General features: G+C 43.4%; 1 protein-coding gene across 2 annotated transcripts; it reads right to left on the reverse strand.

Annotated features, from left to right (window-relative positions):
• Positions 1–1,738: 1,738 nt before the first annotated feature.
• LOC111220328 (ubiquitin carboxyl-terminal hydrolase 22-like) lies at positions 1,739–19,259 on the reverse strand. 2 transcript variants are annotated; one of them, XM_022743383.1, is made up of 14 exons: positions 19,170–19,259; positions 13,709–13,841; positions 10,308–10,421; positions 9,679–9,726; positions 8,263–8,364; positions 6,848–7,014; positions 6,305–6,452; positions 5,892–5,994; positions 4,353–4,511; positions 3,461–3,587; positions 3,242–3,333; positions 2,877–2,939; positions 1,936–2,085; positions 1,739–1,815 (listed from the first exon to the last, which is right to left on the reverse strand). In XM_022743383.1, the coding sequence occupies exons 2-14, from the start codon at positions 13,818–13,820 to the stop codon at positions 1,773–1,775; spliced, it is 1,428 nt and encodes a 475-aa protein (XP_022599104.1). In that variant the 5' UTR covers positions 13,821–13,841; positions 19,170–19,259; the 3' UTR covers positions 1,739–1,772. The 2 variants fall into 2 exon arrangements, with proteins under 2 accessions (XP_022599104.1, XP_022599105.1); XM_022743384.1 differs by lacking the exon at positions 9,679–9,726.
• Between the last annotated feature and the right edge of the window lie 798 nt (positions 19,260–20,057).

Raw genomic sequence — 20,057 nt, forward strand, 5'->3', positions numbered from 1 at the left:
AGCAATATCGAAGAACAAATCAACTTTGAGGTTTCACCATTTGTCTCTTACATACAAACTGTACATATATACTTTAACATACATCATCGACATGTGGAAAAAAAAAAAAATCCTATCAAACTGTGATACCCAGCTCAGACGGCATGCTGAATGCAAGTACTGATTCAGTACACGAACATACGGTACATACGCACGCGCACGACACACGTGCATACAAACAGGAACACATACACGCTTCTTTTTTTTTTTCTCCTCTCTTTACACGCAATAACACATTTTAAAAACAAACACACATACACTGAGCTTTTTTTTCCCCTCCCGATTCTCGGGCACATACACGCACACACACACACACGCACACACACACACACACACGTATACACACAAACACACCAAATTAGAGCAACATGCGGCCGACGGTTAACACTGCAGGATTGAGCTTCTGACTCTTTATACAGACTCAGTACTGGGAATAACACCCTCCTCTTTTGTTTCGTTTCTCTTTTGCCATTTACCTGAAACAGCATCACGACAGCGTGTCCTGAAAATGGAGAATTCGTCTCAGTAACATAAAAAAAAACGAACAAAAACAAACAAACAAAAAAGCCAAATTAAACAAACAAACAAACAAACAAACAAAAAAATCGCCTTAGCAGCAGTTTCATGAAAATTCTCAGCACTACTTCGCTTTTGTGTACAAAAACATGATTGATGGCGCAATATAACACAGACAAACAATGTGAGAGTTTAGGGAGAATGTGAAACCGTAAACAAAAGTTATGTATAAAAATATAATATTCACTGTGTAATCTATTTCCCCCCCGTGTGACTGTTGGAAGCAGCAAGGCCGAAAATAACAGATCCTCCTCGTACTCGTCCTTGTTGAAGAAAATGTTTCCTAGAAGCATCTGACAACAGACGGCGACAAACTGACGAGTAATGAACTGAATAAACTGTCTCTCTGTACAATATTATTAATATCATTGAACTGGTGATTTTCTTTTTCCCCACTCTTTGCATTTGGAACAAAAATGCATAATAAAACAACCTCCACCCTTGAAGTATTTGGTCGCTTGGAAGAGAGACGAGTGTGCTTGTGTCCAGGAAGTTTCAATCCTTTTGGGTAAAGTGAAATTTAAAAAAAACAAAAACAAAAACAAAAACAAAAACAAAAACAAAACAATAAAATTCCTTTGCTAAAGCAGAGCCCTGAACCCCTGTGGAAGGTTGCTGCTCTGTTTCTTTGCACCTTTGGGTGCTAACATATTGCAGCTGTGCGAGCATGAAGCAGGACGTTGGTGGAGAACAGCATTTGTGATCATGTACACCTTCCCGAGATAAACCAAGGTTTTAAATAAAAACCCCTTCTGCCCTTCTGTCTATTCCTGTATTATGTGAAAGCGAGCACTGACTGATCTTATAGCAGGTTATCACAGCTCTTTTCTTCTTTAACCCCTGAATTCCAGTGAAAAACTTTTGCAAGTATGCAATATTCCTTCAGCGCCCAAACAAATCTCCCTTCCAGATTCCTTGCATTTTGTTTGGTTCTTGCATTCTTGTCTCTATCCTGCACAGCAGACAGTTCATTACAAGAGGAACTAGGTTAGTATGTAGTAAGGGTGGTTCCATGTTAGAGTGAGAGCTGCAACTCTCAGAGCGACTCAGGTAGGTTTGTGTCTCTGTTTCCTCGCCCCTCTGATCATCACTCCCGTTACCTGTTCCCATGCAACCACTCCATCATCTCCTCCTGCAGGCTGTGCTGACGGAGGAGACTATTCATACTCCAGGAACTGTTTGTGGTAAAACAAAAGGTACCTGAGGAGATAAAAGCACCGCAGGGTCAGATCACAGCGCCACTAATAAAGGAGCGGTCGCTTTTTTATTTTCTTATTTCAGAGCGATGAGGTGACACCCTCAACGCTGCGACCTGCTCACCCTTCACTATCCAGAACATCCTTGATGCTGGCCTTGGTGATGATGGCGTCGTCACATTTGAACCACTGGTCCTTGTGCTGCCGGATGAAGGTGGTGTAGTGGCCGCTCTCTAGTGTCCCCTGGTGGTTCACCACAGCAAACAGACTGTACCTGGAACAGACGGGGAGAAGAAGACACTTACTGCTTCTGCAAGGCTCAATCCATACGGAAATTATACTGCAACTACAAACATCTGACACACCTGGAAAAAAACGGGTTAGATGTTAGTTTACAAAGTCATGAACCACATTTCATTAGAATAAATTCCATGGAAGAGAAGTTTGGTGAGAGAGCGGTGCACTGAACGCATTAGTGGGATCAATGGGAGAAGGAAGCAGTAGGGGAAATGAAAGGAGAGGCTACGTCAGCACTGCTACGTTTTAGTTTTAAAACTCCAACATCTCTTTCGCTACGTCTTCGCCTCCCGTCCACTGCGGAGTCTTCGAGCACCGGAAACGCCGCTGCCCTCGTTTTAGTTTGAAAACTCCAGGGTTGCGTTGTCGTCTGGTCGGGTGAAAAACAGATACCTTTGGAAGCAATGAGGTAGACACCTGTAGTCGCACCCGCGCTCATCAGATTCGCCTGCCAGCGGTGAATACAACACGGATAACGAAATACAAGCGTCACTGACCTTGTTGTCTTTGCTAGCAGCTGTTGTTCAGTTAAATTCTGCATCTTAACGCTGCGGCTGTCTCTGCCGTTCCTCGTTCGTAGTATTTTGTGCAACTAACCAACTGCTGAGTAGACAATGTGCTTCCTGTTTACGCCGGCTCGCACACGCCCAGTGTACGTGACTGCTCAGGTAGTATGGACGGTGCTAAGACGGCCGTCTGGACGGAGATCGTTTTCGTTTTAAAATGAAAACGTATCAGCGTGGACGTAGCCTGAGATGTTTGCCTTACTTGTTGTCATTGTTGAAGGGGTCCACTGTCTGCTGGTACTGCCCGTTCATCCTGCTCTCTTTACTGCATCACACAACAGAACAAACGCAGACACGACACAAGAGAGTCACAGGGTGTGGAGTTTAAAAAAAAAAAAAAGCCTGTTGCAAATAGTTTTTTACTACCTGGAATCCTCATAAACCCTTTCCTTTGTTGTCATTGGTGTGTCAGAGTGTATGTCTGAACACTGAGGCTACGGATTGGCCAGGACACAGGCCTCTCTTCCATTCATCCAAGTTTTTTTAGTTTATGTGAAACTTACTTCTTATTTTCTTGTTCTGTTCCTGTTTTTAGTTGCTTCCGATCTTCATGTGGAATGTGCTCACCTGGAGGCCATGAAGGGCGTCATGTCCAGCTCCAGCGGGAAGGAGACATAAGTTGTGATCTTCCGTCGCAGTTTGGCTGAATGCTCAAACCTCTGAAAACACACACACACACACACACACACACACACACACACACACACACACGAGTGTCAGAGCGCTACTCTCATAACTAACATCCACTAAATTAGCAGTCAAACCATCACACACACACACTCTTACTTTGAGGTGAAAGCAGGCCACAATGGGCAGCTTCTTCATGGTCAGCTGCTTGGTGGACTCCTGGTAGCTATGGCAACCGCTGCACTTGATCTTAGCGCTGCTGCCAAGGTGCTCAGGTCTGGTGAACCTAGACAGGAGAGGATGAGATTTACTGCACGTGTTTGTGTCTATGCGTGTGTGTGTGTGTGTGTGTGTGTGTGTGTGTGTGACGCTGCTGCCACCTGAGGTCTCTGCTCCAGTGAACTTGGGGAGAACTGGAATTAGTTTCAGGGAACTGTGTGTGTGTGTGTGTGTGTGTGTTGTGTGTGTGTGTGTGTGTGTGTGTGTGTGTGTGTGTGTGTGTGTGTGTGTGACTCGCTGCTCTCTGAGGGGTTCAGTGTGATGATTCTCGGATTGGTTTTGTCTCTCAGCTTGTCGCTGCTTACGTGCGTTTATGTCGGTTTTGAAAAATAAAAATAAAAATAAAAATAAAAATAAAAAGTGCTGTCATGGTTACTTCCATTTTGGGGCTGCATGGAAGGGAAAAGTAGATTTGATACACACAAGAGGGAAATACTAGAACATCACAGTGAGCAGTATAATATAGTGTAATATTTTAATAAAAGAGGAAGGAAAAACACTGAATCTACTGTCACGTTTACAAACTCTCATTTCATTTCTGTTTGTACTTTTAACTTTCTTCTCTGCAGCCACAGAGCAGCTGACTGCAGACAGACAGCAGGAAGGTTTTAGTTGATTAGTCTACTTCCACCCCGGCAACCTTCTCCCAGCTGAGTCGACCGTTCCTCTGTGTTGTTTACCTCCCAGGCTGAAAGTGAAACCCCCCCCCCCGTATATAACTACAGGCTGGATGCCAATATTCCTGACAACATTTGTTTGCTGCGTCACTTACCTGCGCAGACAGTCTGTGAGTGTCGTGGCTCCAGTGGTGTGACTCTCTCCGTTAAGTGCTGATCCGTCTCCTCCGGGGCTGAGGGGCCAGAACGGTGTGGAGGACCCCGGCAGGTCCAGGCTGATGTCCCAGAACGGGTCTATGGTTGTGGAAACGCCACTAGCAGCGGGACAGAGAGACACATGATGAGCAGAAGCTTTTTCTTTGTGTTGATTTGTACATCTTCCAGTCTGTTGCCCACTTCACAGGACAGACACAGACACTGCACTTTGTAAATCTCATTTATTGTGACTGTGCTGCGAATGTTGGCAGCTAAGCTTGTTCATCTGGGCTGTGAAGATTATTCTGCTGTTGAACACCATTCAGTGGTGCTCACTGCAGGTTGGCGCAATTTTCTCAGCTGATAGCATTCGTGGCTCGAGAAAATTTGGGTGGAGATCATCTTTTCCACAGAGCTCGCCTCTAAACCATCAGCTCTTCAAACTGCTTATCTCATGCAGGGCTGCAGGGGGGCGGAGCCTGTCCCAGCTCACAGAGCGAGAGGCCGGGCTCAAACTGATTTATTTTGAGTTATTGCAATTGTGATATGAGTCACAATTTCAGTGGGAATGGTCATTATTGCAAACCTGTAAATCTCTCAACTAAAAGATAGATTTAATCTCAAAGACATTTTATTGAAGCTCCATAAAAACAAACACCTGTTGGTCCTTACAGAGGATATTGATCAATATGTTTTTGATAGGTTATCAATTGATTTAGAATGTCTATTAAATGTCGCTTTATTTTGGAAGGATATATTGCACAAACAAATGATGGTGTTAAAAAGCATTTAAGCAGAAGGCTGGTTGTGATTGTGCCGAGGAAATTTATTTTAGATTTTTTTGAAATTAAATAATTTTTGAAAATATATTATGTAATGCAGAATCCGATTTATTTTGCCTTTGTTTTGTTTTCTTATTTAGTTATTCTTTAATATCTTATTCAGTTCGTCAAGCCTGATTGATCGTGTTTGTGTTCATTATTTGGTTTGTTTAGTTTAAGTTTGATCTGAGTTTATCGTTTTGTCTTCTGGTTATTTGTGTCATGTTTCTGTTAAATCAGCAGATAAATGCTGTATTTTCTTAGTAAATCTGGCACCAAAGTCTCACATGAAATATGTATCTCAAGGCATGAAACTCCAACAGCCTCTCTGGCCACCAGGTGGAACTAGAGATTAACTTTAAAGCCTGTGTGCCATGAAAGGGTTTTCCTGTTGCTGCAGTGAAGCAGTGAAGCAGTTCAGTGTGTGTGTGTGTGTGTGTGTGTGTGTGATTGATGGTGCAATGTGTGAATGATGGAGGAGGGAGGAGAGGCAGGACGGTCACCTCAGACCAGTGGATGAGAGAGTTAGAGAGTGAAGTGTGTCACAGTCTACGAGGCGTGGTTCTGCTTTAAAGACTTTAAATTCTTCATACAGTCACTAGTGAGGATTAAATTATTCTTTGTGTTGTTTTTTTCCTTGGACAGAATACACACAAATACACACACACACACACTTACTGGCAGACTTGACAGGTGACGTCAGACTGCAGGCCCCCTGTGAAGATTTGATCGATGATGCAGTTACAGTGGTTTGGGTTGTTGGCTTTCTTCCCATTGTCATCTGTGTAGACATAAATACACACACACACACACACACACACACACACACACACACACACACAGTCACTAAAAGCAATGCTGTGTAACATCACTGCCACCCTCTCTGCTTATAACCTGCAGACAGAGGCTGATCTGAGTCAGGCTGTTCCTCTCCATCTCTCTGCCAGTCAGTGCATCTCTCACTTCATCCCTTCATCCCTCACTCCAACTACCTCTCCTCTGAGGTAAAACCATCCTCTCTGTCATTCCTCTTTATACCATGAATATCATAACTGTCTGTGTGTGTGTCTCTGTGTAAATGTGCGTTTGACCTTTGCAGTGCCTGTGTAGAACATCCAGCGCCGCGATGAGGAACTCGTGGGCATCTTGCTGCTCGTAACCGGCCAGGTGACGGGCGTGAGTCCACACCAGGTGCAGGAGGCGGAACGGGATGTGAGGCGAGCGATGACCTGAGTAGAACTAAAGAGGAAACGTGCGTTTGTGAGAGAAAACTTTCCCTTCCGTGTCTCTAATGTCTTTTATTTATCTTGATCCAACAAACTGGAATTACAGACTCGAGGTCGTACGCTTCCGCCAACCAGCTCAGATGCAGTTGTTATTTAGCGTGTGAATTCTTGAATTATGGCCAAAGACATGTTTTGTGAGGTCACAGTGACCTTGACCTCCGACCAACAGATTCTACTCGGTTCACCCTCGAGTGCAAGTGAAGAAATTCCCTCAAGGCGTTACTGAGATATCACATTCACAAGAATGGGACAGACAGATATACGGACATATGGACAGATAACCCACACACATAACGCCTCTGGCCACTAAAAACAATAAAAAATAAAAGCTAAAGAATGCGTAGGTACCTCCTGGAAGAGCTGCGACATCTCGCACACCAAGCAGGAGTTACTCTGCATCTCGCATTTGTGTCGGTCGGACAGGAAGAAGTCACGCAACAGTGGAGTGTGCGTCAGTGCCTGGACGATGCAGTTCATGAAGCACGTGTTGCCCAGGTTTATCAGACCACGCAGGCCTGAGAGTGGAGCAGAGAGAGAGAGAGAGAGAGGGAGAGAAAAAAAAGAATTAATAAGCAGGAAACAAAGAGCAGACAAAGAGAAAGAATGGGCGGAGGAGAGAGGGGAGGAATAAAGAAAAAGGGAGGACAGAGAGAAAGAAGAGAGCCAGATCGTTTTTCTTGGCTGCTGCAGTGGGCCAACTTAGCTGCAATGCTGTTAACGACACACACACACACACACACACACACACACTATAATACCACCATGTCCCTGAGGCGATGTCGGGCTTCACGCAGGGAAACCCTTGTCAGATTACGGCAGACCAAACCACACACAGACACTGAGGAAGGGAGAGAGGGAGGAGAAAGCAGGAGAGAAGGTGGAAAAAATAGAAAAACAGAAGAGCAGGGAGAGAGAGAGAGGAAGGAAGGAAGGAAGGAAGGAGGGAAGGAAGGAGGGAAGGAAGGAAGGAAGGATGGAGGTTAGTGTTTCCCACACATGAGCAGCCAGGCCTGTACTTTCCCTCACCTAAGACAGTGCTGCGGATGTTAATGGTGCTAGAGCAGATCGCTGCAGGCGGCTGCAGGGTGTTAAACGTATGTCAACTTTCCTCTCTCCCACACACTAATATTCCCTGCTGACACTAATACATCCTGTTGTCTGTCTCTGAGGACTATAAATAACACCTCCTATACAGAATCTATCCATGTAGCATCCGCCTGTCACCTAGGACTGTAACAAGCTCATTTGGAAGATGTTTCTAATTCTTTCCTCCCTCATGCATGTAAATGAATCAGACAAAATATTAGAAACACCTTTCAATATAATGCAGTCCAGTACAACACCGGTGTATATGTCTATATATATTAGTGTATATTAGCTCTGTAGCTAATGCAGCTAAGGCCGAAGCAAAAATGCTTCTATACGTTCTTTCCTACGTTCTTATTAATGAAGCTAGCCACCGATAGAAAAGGAAATTATTCACACTTGTAACCTTTGGAAACATCTCTATAAACATCTCTTTAGAACCAAAAGGATATTACACATTTTTTTTAAAATTCATATTTGCTGCTTGTTGCTTCATCTTTCTGCATTAAAGCTGTTTCCTCGCTCCTTCATGCTCTCTGAAACTCAGCGACCTTCCCGGATTGACAACCAGCAATTTGAAGCTAGATTGCAGTTAGCTTTGTGTGTGTGTGTGTGTGTGCATGTGTGTGCGTGCGCATGGGAGATGCAGAAAGTGAGAGAAAAAGAGAGACACTAACCAATAGTGCAGTTAGAGGTGATTCTCCTCCTTTTGGGGTTGTGGCGGAGCAGCTCCAGCTCCCTCTTGGTGGGCTCCCACGTTGAGTACTTCTCCCCTATGCCTGGAACACACACGCACACACACAACAACACCACACACACACACACACACACACACACACACACACACACACACACACAGGTTTGCATCGTGCACTTTTCTTCCTCTTGGAAAGGCAAGTTTATTTGTTTATGACCTTTCAACAGCAAAGCTGCTGAAAGCGTTGTATCGACACTAAGTGATACAGAAAGACAAGCAGGATATAGAGATATAGAAAGTAAAATAAAATAGAAAATAAAAAGTAAAAAAGACCCTAAATTGAATAAAAACAGCACATTGCAAGATATAAGCAAGTGGTCCCCACTTTGTGACTTTGACAGGTGGCAGGTGATTAGAGAGCCTGACAGATTTGTGGGTAGTGCGGTTTTGGAGTCCACTCATTAGTTAATATGTAGAAATGTCCATCCAGGCAAAGAACCTTGGTCTTGTTTGATCCTCTCGTCTCTTTATGATCAGTCTGTTAAAGACATCACCAAGACCTTTCTTCCACCGACTCAACAAAAAGCTCAAATTCAGCCTTTTCTGTCTGTGGCAGATGCTGAGAGCCCTAATTCATGCCTCTGTGTCTCATGCAGACTGGGGTCTTGTAACATTTTGTTTTTCAGGCCTGCCTCGTGTTAGTACTGAGAATATTCAGATGGTTCAGAATGCTGAACTAAATCCCAGAAAAGTGACCACATTGCACCAGTTTTAGCTTTACCTTCGTTAACTCCGTATCTGTGTCAGATCAGATTTTAAAGGTGCTTCCCCTTCAAACCCCGTCTGATCTCCTTAAACCTTATATTTCACCCCATGCTCTTCGCTCTCAGGATACCGGGTTCCTGTCTGTTCTCAGAGTTAATAAGAAGTCAGCAGGCTGCAGGGCCTTCTCCCATCATCCTCTCTTCCTCTGGAACAACCTCCCTGCTGACATGAGACTCCGTCTGACTCTGTTGAAACGTTTAAATTCAAACTTCAAATCGATCTTTATGCCTGAACTTTCAGTTCGTGGTTTCTTCAGGCCTGGTACCTGGTACCTGCGTCTCAGTCTCAATGAATCCATCTATTAAATCTATATATAATAAATCTATTAAATCTATTAAACCTCACTCCGTCTTCTGGCTTGTCTGTGCTGCATTCCAGATGTTTTGGATCTGGATCGGCCGATCTCACTCGTAGATGATCGGTTCCCTCACATCTGGAGAATATGATTTGTAGGCCGGGGGCGTCTTGTGACATATTTTACCTCTATCATAAAAAAATAAAATGCCGCTCCTGCGATTTGGATATTGTGATTTGGATTATATTATTTTTATCCTATTTAGCAGGATAACACACAACATACAGAATTTAACTGTAGAAAGATGCAATGAAGGAAGAAATACTCCTAAAATTAAAATATGTCTGGTGTTTACTGCTGCACCGTCCAGTCTGAGTCTCTATAGCTGCTCACTTATACAGGGGAAAGTGAAATAATGAAATACAGTTTAATGTGCATGTATTGTTCTATAAATCATCGTAATGAATTTATCCTCCGTTTACTACATGATTCTTGGAAAGTGTGACACAGGCTGCAGCCCATGTGAAGGTGGCTCCAGATGGGTTTGGTGGGCCAGTCCAAGTCAAAAGTCCAGGGCCAATTTTTATTCCCACTCCTGTAGTGTAAGTCGTTTGACATTGGCCTTGGCGGAGCTCTGCGCTCTACTGAGAACATTTTCTATTTTTTTTTTTTTAAATGTTTTTGGCACATCAACATGAAGGAAATGTCTGATGAGCTGAATGTCATCCCCTCCCTTATTATGTAACTTTACAGATAAAGGAGTGATGATAATGAAGTACATGCCTTAAATCCCTTAGATATGGCAGTGCAGTGTTCCCGGCTCATTACAAACATTAGAGACTTGAGACTTGACTTGGACTTGCAAAGAAAAGTGACTTGTAAGCACGTGTTTGCTGCTGACATACCTTGCATTTTCCAGGCTTTCCTTTGTTCCTCTTTGGCAATCTGTTCCATGTCTTTGTCATAAATGTAGTCTTGGCACATAAAGCAGTAAATTCCCCCGTACAGCAGGTCAATAGCTGGAAAGGACAGAGACAGAATGGGGAAGGAAGCAAAACATAATGAGCCGTTTTATTCAACTCAGTTTATCCGACTGTCACGGCATTCGAAGGCTGTGCGTTGCTACAAGCCGTGTGAACCGCTAACTGCTTCCTCTGTCAGTCTACGTCTATTCAGGCCACGTTGCCATGGTGCTGCAAGGTAGCAGGGGCTTATCTGCTGACACATCAGTTATCTGTTAACACCATCCAGGAACGACGGAGAGACATCCTGAGAGAGGGAGAGAGCATTGAGAGAAGGTGAGGAGGAGGAGGGATGGAGGAGGGATGGAGTAGGAGGAGAGGATGGAGGGAGCCACATATTTAACTGTGCAATCTCTCACTGTCACACACTCACTTAAATGTTCACACACACAGACCAAAACTGTCCCTCCACTCCCTCTCTCTCTCTCTTCACCTGCTCTCTGTCCTGCAGCTACCTGTTTGCTGTTACCATGACAACCTGCTTGTCGGCTTCTTCCGGCTGTCATCCTTTGCAGGTATGGAGCAGAGGGATGAGAGGATGGAGGAAGGCAAGGAGGTAAAGAACCAAAGTAGTGAATTTCACTGGATTGACCGGAGATTAACATAAAAAGACAAAGCTGATGGTACAAGTGCAATTAGATGAAATCTTGGTGCAATTCTGAGTATGGAATTGTAACCATGGGAACAAGAGGACGGTAAAAGAGAAGAGAAAATGGACAGAGAGATAAGGCTGCAAACGGAAAGTGAGTGAGGCTGCATAAAGTGGTTAGAGGACGGAACGGCAAGGAAATAAACTGAGGAGAAGCAGGAGGGTGGAGGAGGAGGAAGAGGAGGATGGGCCTGAGTGTAATGGAGGCTAATTCCACAGGGTTTGTTAAAGACGACTTAATTACCTCCTCACCAGTCTGCTGAGATCTGTCCCTTTTTCATTTGATCTTTTCTCTCCCTCTGTATTAGACCATTTCTCACTGTGTTTTTACAACATTTAATTCAGAAGTAACCTAATTAAACACACACACACACACACACACTCATACTCACACACTCATACTCACACATAAACCCTTGTTTTACATTTGTGGGGACTCATCATTGGCATAATGCGTTCCCTAGCCCATCACAGCTGCAGTGTTTCCCACAGAATTAGATTTTATTTGTGGTGGGAGCTCAAGGGGGGTGGGGTGGGTGAATTTTCTTAAATTAATTATGAAGTAATACTGTATATATTCTGCTCCACTGCAAATATTTTAAGAGTCAAGTACTGTAAGCAAGTGCTCCTGATGGCCAGTTCGACTATGACGGATGTGTTGGATGTCAATGTGTTTGTGAGAGAGAGGGAGAGAGAGCAGCTCTACGCTGACGTAAGATCTTACTGATTTGAAATAGTAAAAAAAAAAATGTGGTGGTTAATGTTGACATTATGGCGGGCTGCCACAAATAAATCAGTGTACGGGAAACACTCACCCTAACCTCAACCTAACTCTAACATGAACCTGAAAACCAAGTCTTAACCCTCAAACAGCCCTTTGAAGTTGCGAGTCCTCTCTCTCTCTCTCTCTCTCACACACACACACACACACACACACACACACACACACACACACACAGCAGAGGGGGCCTTCCTGAGCAGAGTAAAGGAGGCTTCATAAAAACAAAAAAGCAGATTCTCTACATCTGCCAAACCCAGCCTTTGTCATGGATCCCCCCGGAGTGTCTCTGCTGCAGCACCGCTCTCCTCCGAACACTGCAGTGTAATGTACTTCACTTCACGGTTCACACGGCCTAATTCTATTACTGTATGTGGAGAATAGAAAAGAAAGATACTGAGCTAACTAGACTGACATGATGATGCCTGATGATGTGATTTACTGCATCACAGAACCTCTAATGTGTCACCGTCAGGCTTGTGAAAAAGTCAAATACACAGCTAACTCTGACCTGATTTTAAATACGGCAAAGACTGTAGAAAATGTCTTCGAGGCTCGTCGCAGAGCAACACGTCACGTTGGTTGTTCCTTTAATTTGTCAACAATCTGCGTATCAATATCGCCCATCCTTCACACAGAGCACGGTACACTTTTCAGCAGATGCTTTTTACAGAGTGAGTTCAGGTAATATTCAGCATTTCTTTCTGCAGTAACTCAGCAATGTTTTGATTATCGCAGGCCGTGTGTCGCTGTGGGAGTAGCAGGGATGGGGGAAAACAAGCCAACTGTTCTTGGTGTTCAGCAAAACACCCACATCTTTGTTCAAGTCTGAAGCCATCCACTTTGTGCATCTTTGATAATTCAGAGAATTGAAATACAACTTTCCCACAACCTTGGCCAACAAAGCGACCTCCGTGTGAGCTGCGGTGAGAAACACAGTGTGGTTGCTGCATTTCTGAAAACAGAAGTCATTTCTATGGAAGAACATTTTAACTCCAATGCAGATTATCACTGAAATCACTGTTGTGCCATGTTTTCCATTACCTTCTCTGACCTGGAATAGCAATCCAGTCAAAAGAAAAAAGAGAAGGCAGAGACAAATCTCACACACACACAAACACACAAACACCACTGAATGTTTTGGAGGATTTTGGAGGAAGCTGATTGTAAACCAGAGAAGTGTACCCAATAAAGTAGACTCTTAGCATGTGTGAATGTGCTTAATTTTAATCAGCTATCAAGACCAAAATCCCTTATTCATTAGTAAGTTCAATAATGCATATATTCCCTCTAATGGGCTACATGAGGCCAAATACACAGGTGACATTCAAATCCTCCTTGAGGCCTTTCAGACTGTGTTGCAATTATTTTGCACTAGGTTGTGTAACGGCTCTCTCCCTCACTCGCGATTGTTTTACTTGATTAAATGTCTCACAAAACCTCAAATGTGTCCAATATACAGCATCAATCACTTTGAACTGATCTTAAATATAGAGACAAAGACAAACACACACACACACACACACACACACCCACACACAGTGGTTGTTTATGAACCGTCACTACTTTATACAGTTGCACCAGGCTACATCTTCATTAGCCACTCAGCTGTATAATTAGCCCTTTTAGCAGCCTTTGTTTTGAGAGAAGAGGCATTACTGACGGCAGTGTGTGGGGTTGTGCGTTTGCGTACATGATGTACTGTATATACTGTCAGTGTGTCTGTTTAGGAGGCAAGTACCAACTCATTTAAGCAAAGGGGGCTTAACTGCTGGTGTGGATGCAGAACCCTCAGAACACACCTGCTCCGATTGCACGTGCGGACACGGTTTGTCAACGTGTGCTTGTGTGTCGTACCTAGGTTATGCCTTTTGCTCTTGGCATGCTCGTGGATGTGTTTTTTGGCAAAGCAGGCGAAGAAGACGCAGTAGAGGCAGGAGTGGAGTCTGTTCAGGTGGGCACCACACATGTGGCAGATGCATGACTTGGCCTGGGGGGCAAAAATAAGAGAGACAGAGGAAATGATTATCATTATTGTTGCACCAGCAGACATATTCACATGCAGCATCAGTATCTCTGGTTGCTTCTGGCTAATTTTGGGAAATACATTTGCTTAAAAGTACAAATTCAAGAAACAGAAATCACAGCTGGGCTGTAAAGCTGCACTAACAAATATTTTAACAGCAAACAGCTGTTTTCAGCTCAAACGCCCTGATAATCCTAATGTACGCTACTTCATCAATAACAACCACCAGACAAAATGAACAACTAGCTGGTGAACACAGTGAAGCATTTAGCATCTAAAGAGCCACATATTTCCCTCAGTAGTTGGTGGAGACCAAAACAGAGCTAAAGGGAGAGTCACTGAACTTACATTCATCCAGTGAACAGAAATACAACTCCAAATGATCAAAAGTTAATGCTAATTCTTCAGCATTCCCTCCTGCTTCAGGATTAGGTAAATGAGTGCCCCCACCCCCCCAAAAAAAAAACAATTAATGCAGCGTTAAAGATTATTTTCTTTTCAGTTTATTTGTTCTTTCAGAGTCAACCATCACTGGTCATAACTAAAACACAATTAACACCATGTATTAACGGTCGTCCAACTGCAACAAGGACATCTACATCACGTGTGCAACAGCAGGTCTGAACTGTCTATAAACGCTGTGGCGGACTTTTCAAACATTATGTGATATATAAATATTTGCTTGACCAAACCTGCCATGACTTCTACTATTTAAATTATGTAAAAATTTCCTACATAGCTTTTCTTCAGCCTCTGGTGCTTTACGCAGAATCACAACAGGAGACTTGAAAGAAATCTTACAGGGACCTTTCTCTGCGTGTGAGAAAGAGAGGTGTGTGTTTGGCTGTAAATGAATGAATAAGAGACTTAAAAACGTAAGAAAATGCAAGTTTATGGGACATTTTGCCTCCTTTTTGATTCTTCCTTTTTTTCCAGCTATAATGACTTACATGAACATGTAAGATTATATGTAATGTGTGAATCTAAATTTCAGATGATTATTAATTATTAATATATTCCTATACATTCTGTTTGAAGGTCTTGTGGGAAAGATGGGGGGGTGTGTGACTGTGGATGGAGGGTACATAGCAACAGTTCAAAAGCATGCAGATGAGAAGCTGGCATCCCAATGAGCCAGCATGAATATGGGGAGGTGAGAAGAAATAAGCAACGCCTGGGAGAAGAGAGCAGGGAAAATAAGACAAGACAGGAGGGACGAGAGAGAAGATGAAAGAAGGTATGAGGGCAAAAGAAAGAAAAACATGCAGACTGGAAAAGTTACTGGAAAGAAAAACCAACATGTGACATTGTGACAGTACCAACATTTTTTGTATATTGTAAACTTATGTTGCATCAAAAAATGCATTTAATACCCTGGTTTGAATGTGGCGAGTACTGTACAGCAGGATGTGATACACCAGATTAATGAATGGAGGAATATAAAACCTGAAGAGTACTCACTCCTTATTAGGAAAGAGCACAAATCTCTAGTGAAGCTGTAACACGACAAAAGCCTATGACAATTTCCTGATCTCCCGCAGCCTGTAGTGACATCTTCACGATGCTTGTAATGTACAACCAACAGCCAATTTAAAATACATAATAATATAAAATAGGGGAAGCAGCAAACAGCCACAATTGAGAAGGAAATGTTTGGCATTTTATGAAATATTAGAAAATGTAAGAGGTATTTGACTAAGTGCTGATCAATTCTTCAATTGACATAACAATAAAATTATATTTTGGTTCTAATTTAAAAGATTTTTTAAAAAAGAAATCTGTCGAGGAGGAAGACTGGCATGTTGGTCAATTTGTTTTCTTGACCAGAGTCCGATAAGAAATACCAATCTCCCGATGTCTATTAAATATGAAGCTACCGCCAGCTGCCAGTTAGCTTAGCTTAAAGACTGGAAATAGGGGGAAAAGTCTAGCTTGGTTCTGCACACATTATATCTTATTTGTTTAATCTGTACATAAAAGAATAAAAACTATACGCCAGGCTAACTTTTTCCTACTGCTTCCAGCCTTTAAGCTAAGCTAAGCTAATCGTCCCCAAGCTGTAGCTTCATATTCAACCGACAGATATGAAAGTGACATCGGTTTTCTCATCTTGGTCTCGGTAAGGAAGTGAATATGCGTATTATGACAACCAGATTCATGTAATGATGTTGGAGACCAAAAAAAAAAAAAAAAAAGACATGGCTGAAAGCCAAATTAAAAACCCTTTGGGAGGAAACCCCTGATCTTGGCTCTTCATCAGTTTACTGAGAAACAAACAAGCTTTGTTGCTCATCTGTTTAAAATATGCTTCCCATGCCAGCCTGGAAAAAAAGGAAAAAAAAAAAAGAAACCCATTCTTATTCCAGTCACACACACACCTCCATGCATAAGTGCTTATACAGCACATGAATTATGAAAAGGCATCAATATGCAACAAACTCTCCTCACTCATTCCTCCAGCTGTCAGTTACAGTTGATCTTTTCTAGTCCCTGAAGACAGGGTATTAATGTAGGAATTTGTGTCTGCTTGTCTATCAAAGCACCTTTACATTCTTCACTGTCACGAATGTCTCAAGAGTCTGAGTGCACATATGTAGACATACAGTAGTTCTGTTTTCATTGGTCACATTGGCCTTGAGAAGCAGAGAACAGCCAGAGATCTGTCCATGTCATTCTTCTCTGAGTGCTGCAATGTCAGTGACAAGACATCTGCCGGCAGGAGGTTATGTGAGAAGAGCAGGAGAGGGTAATGGGCTGGAAAGATCCTGGTTAGAAGTGTAAGTGAGGACATTATCACAGTGTGAGCCAACTGCAACAGCAATCTGTCTCATCCTTTGAAGGGAAAGGCTTGCATCCAGAGTACATGCTCAGACAGGTGAATTAAAGGACTATTCCCTCCAAAGAGAAAAATATATTCTTCCAAATACTGTATATTTCTGACAAAAACAAGTAGAGAATTACTAGTAATGAGTAATTTCGATTCATCTGACGACCATTTTCTCGATTCATCTATAAAATGTCACAATAAAAAGAAAAATGTCCATCACAATTTCCCAGAGCCCAGAATCACAGCTTGATATTGATCAGGTGGAGAACTGGTACATGATCCGTTACGCCCAGCTCGCTGAGGCTGCAGAGCAGAACAAGTACTGCCACTGCCAGCTGCATCGCCGCCTCCTAAGCTCATGTATATACTGTATGTGAACAACAAAATCACAAGACTTGAATACAGGTGATTAACTGCAAAGCTGGAACTTAAGTCCTATTTATATTTAGTGCGACAGCTCGTAGTGTCAGGTGGATGTTGAGCTCACAGGAAATATTTTATTAACCTTGTGTCTTTTTGCCACCAGCTCTTTCACTATGAGTCTATTTAGTGTTGCTGTACTGAGTGGAGGAGGAGGAGGCAGCAGCAGCAGCAGCAGCAGCAGCAGCAGCGGTACAAGCTGACAGAAGACAGCCTTAACAGGACATAGAAGAAAAGTACTGCTGATTCTGCTACAAAGCTGTGAGACTGAACAGGACTGACGTGCTGATTTTGCATGTCTTTGGTCTTATTTTGCAGTTACGTGGTGCACACATATACACATGTGCAGCTCCTACTGATATGAAAACATAAAGTTATAAGACGGGGGGAAATGAGAATGACAACTTCCACTGCACCTGTGAATCCAGATGTGACACAACACTTCTGTGATTGACATCGCAGCCAAACAAAAAGTGGAGTCTGAATTCTCAGGTTAAATGGCTGCTTAAAATTAAATCCCTGAGAGTTGTTAGTGGCCATCTGAGGGATGACACTAGAGATAACAGTGAGGATGGAGTGAGGAGTGAATGATGGAAGAATTGTATCATATGCATTTTCACCTGCATGACTAAGATGTTGGTGCTTAAAAATGATGGAGGGAAACAAATTTTACACAGACAATGATTTTTTTTTTTTTGGCATATTGTGAGGGATGCAGTATTTGTCTCCTCTGAAGCGGATAAATAATGGGAGCAGTTAGCCTGGAATATTTGGTAAAACTCATAGCAGTGCCAATTCTCCCAGAGACAGCCTCAGACAAACTGCAGAATGCACTAGTGTTAAGATGGGAACATGAACATATCACTTGTGAATGTGATGGAAAGCATCAATCACCTTCCTCTTCATTGAACTCTGAAAGGATCTGTAATTACAAACTCTTGAAACAATGACAGTGTGTCTCCCATAGAAAAAAAAGGGGAGGCACGTGCGATTAAAAAAGAAAAACTGTCTGGTGTAAGGGTTTCCTGTGAGAGGCATGCTTGTATCTGAATGGAAAACTGAGCCATGATCGATAAAAATGTAGCGCCACAGGGATGTGAGCCCTCCTGCCAGCCTTGTCTGCTCCTGTAGGGTGGGGGCAGAGGCACAGGGGTAGAGAACCGGGCGATTACGGCAGGAGGAGACCCTACAAATATTTACACCATTCATTTCAGTCCATAAACCCTCTGATCCCATGCACGTGACAGGGGACACAGGGTTGTCCCACAGCACATAGGAGTGCAGGATGCATGTAGGCACACAGGCACACACTGCAGATGCAAATTCAACACGCTAATATTGTGGAAATCTGCACCCACATGTTACATAAACCTTTACAATGAACATGAAAAAAGAAAGAATGAAAAAAGGTGGTTTCCTCTATTAAGAGACAAGCTGTACCCGCGTGAAATTAAACCTGTTTTGATCCACATATCATCAATGTGGATTGGCCTTAGCAGGATAACAGGTAAAGAGTGCTGCTTAGTTGATTTTACACCCATTATTAACCCCACGCCTGTGACAGTGAGGAAATACCACCATGTAATGCTGGACGGAGGTCTGCTGGTGGAGGGAAGTGCAGCCACTGCAGGCGCAGTGCCAATGCAAACAGATGCACATCAGCTTCATAACTATGACGCCGTCTCTAGCTTTGGAGTGGGCTAACGTTCGGTCGCGCGGGGCTAACTCGGTGACATGCTAGTAGTTTGCTTCAGTTTGGGCTGTTCCGCAGGTGTGCCGAGTGTGTCAGGTGTCGAGGGTGGCCATTTAGACAAGTTCGAGCCCGATAACAAGGCAAAACTACACTACTGAGCGTGGGGAGTATTTGACTGAGGGCAAACAGTCAGAGTGACTATCAGTGTGTCGGACGTTTGGGTTGTTTTGGAAGGGCGGGGAACTGTCCACGCACGCGATGCTATCTCTCTCTCTCTCACTCACACTCACATACAGTCTGTCGTACGTTTTGGGTCCCTTCAAAACACTCGTTTCCGCCTGTCACTTGTTACCTTGCGCTTTCTGGTCTCGGCTGAACCGCTCCACACGAAACACTGATAAATGACCCTCAGGTTCTGCTTCCAGTTGTCCACTTTGAAGCCGTTGACATGGGGGCAGCCTGCAGGACTCATGGTAGTCACAGCATCCGGCTTTACTGTCCTCTGGGCGATGAAACCTGGTCGAATCCCTCAACGCAGACCGAGTCCAAACGGGCTGGCTGGCTGGCTAGCTCGCCAGGTTCGTTATCCACCGATTGCTGCGTTCTGGCTAACTGGACATGTCCTGGTTGCAGTAACGGAGACGCGCGCAGTGGCAAACATGAAGGCGAATTTCCAAATATTCCTCAATTGGAAATGAAATGTTATTTATGCATTTAAATCCGGAGGAGCGCCTTGTGTGTAGTTCTTCACATTCGCTGAATTACATGTTAGCAAGCTGGCTAAAGTTGGTTAGCACTGGAATTTCAACAGTAGCTTACACGGTGAGTGTCATCAAGACCCACCTCATTCATAACGGTCGGCCAATGAGCGGAAGGAGCTGCGCGTGATTGACGTTTACCAACTTTCCTTTAACGATTAAGTCCCGCCTCTTCGAAATCGGTGCTGCGCGGTGATTGGTCACATTTTCCTGCAAACCACATCCGCCTGTATAAGGACGTTCATTGGTCGACGCATACATCAACCTCGCTGTCAATCAGTCCAGAATGTTAAAATGTGACAATCAAGAGTGGATGGAAATTCATATCCACATCATAGTACATGCAGAACCAAGCGGATGAGAATCTTTTCACAAAGGCATGAAACCCAGAACTATATTCTTAAACAATTTATTATTAACAGATCCACAATCGCAAAGCTCAAGCTCCCAAATGACATGACAGTTTGGATTCATCTGTTGAC

The sequence above is a fragment of the Seriola dumerili genome, unplaced genomic scaffold (genome assembly GCF_002260705.1).
Source record: "Seriola dumerili isolate Sdu_G_001 unplaced genomic scaffold, Sdu_1.0 BDQW01000068.1, whole genome shotgun sequence".
Lineage (NCBI taxonomy): Eukaryota > Metazoa > Chordata > Actinopteri > Carangiformes > Carangidae > Seriola > Seriola dumerili.

Excerpts from the sequence above, each read along its gene's own strand:
- LOC111220328 (XM_022743383.1), bottom strand. The coding sequence starts at position 13,820 with ATGTGTGGTGCCCACCTGAACAGACTCCACTCCTGCCTCTACTGCGTC. Across the intron at positions 8,365-9,678 it reads AGTTAAATTCTGTATGTTGT|GCATAGGGGAGAAGTACTCA; the intron begins GTGTTATCCTGC and ends TGTGTGTTCCAG. Across the intron at positions 2,086-2,876 it reads CCCTTCAACAATGACAACAA|GTACAGTCTGTTTGCTGTGG; the intron begins GTAAGGCAAACA and ends CGTCTGTTCCAG.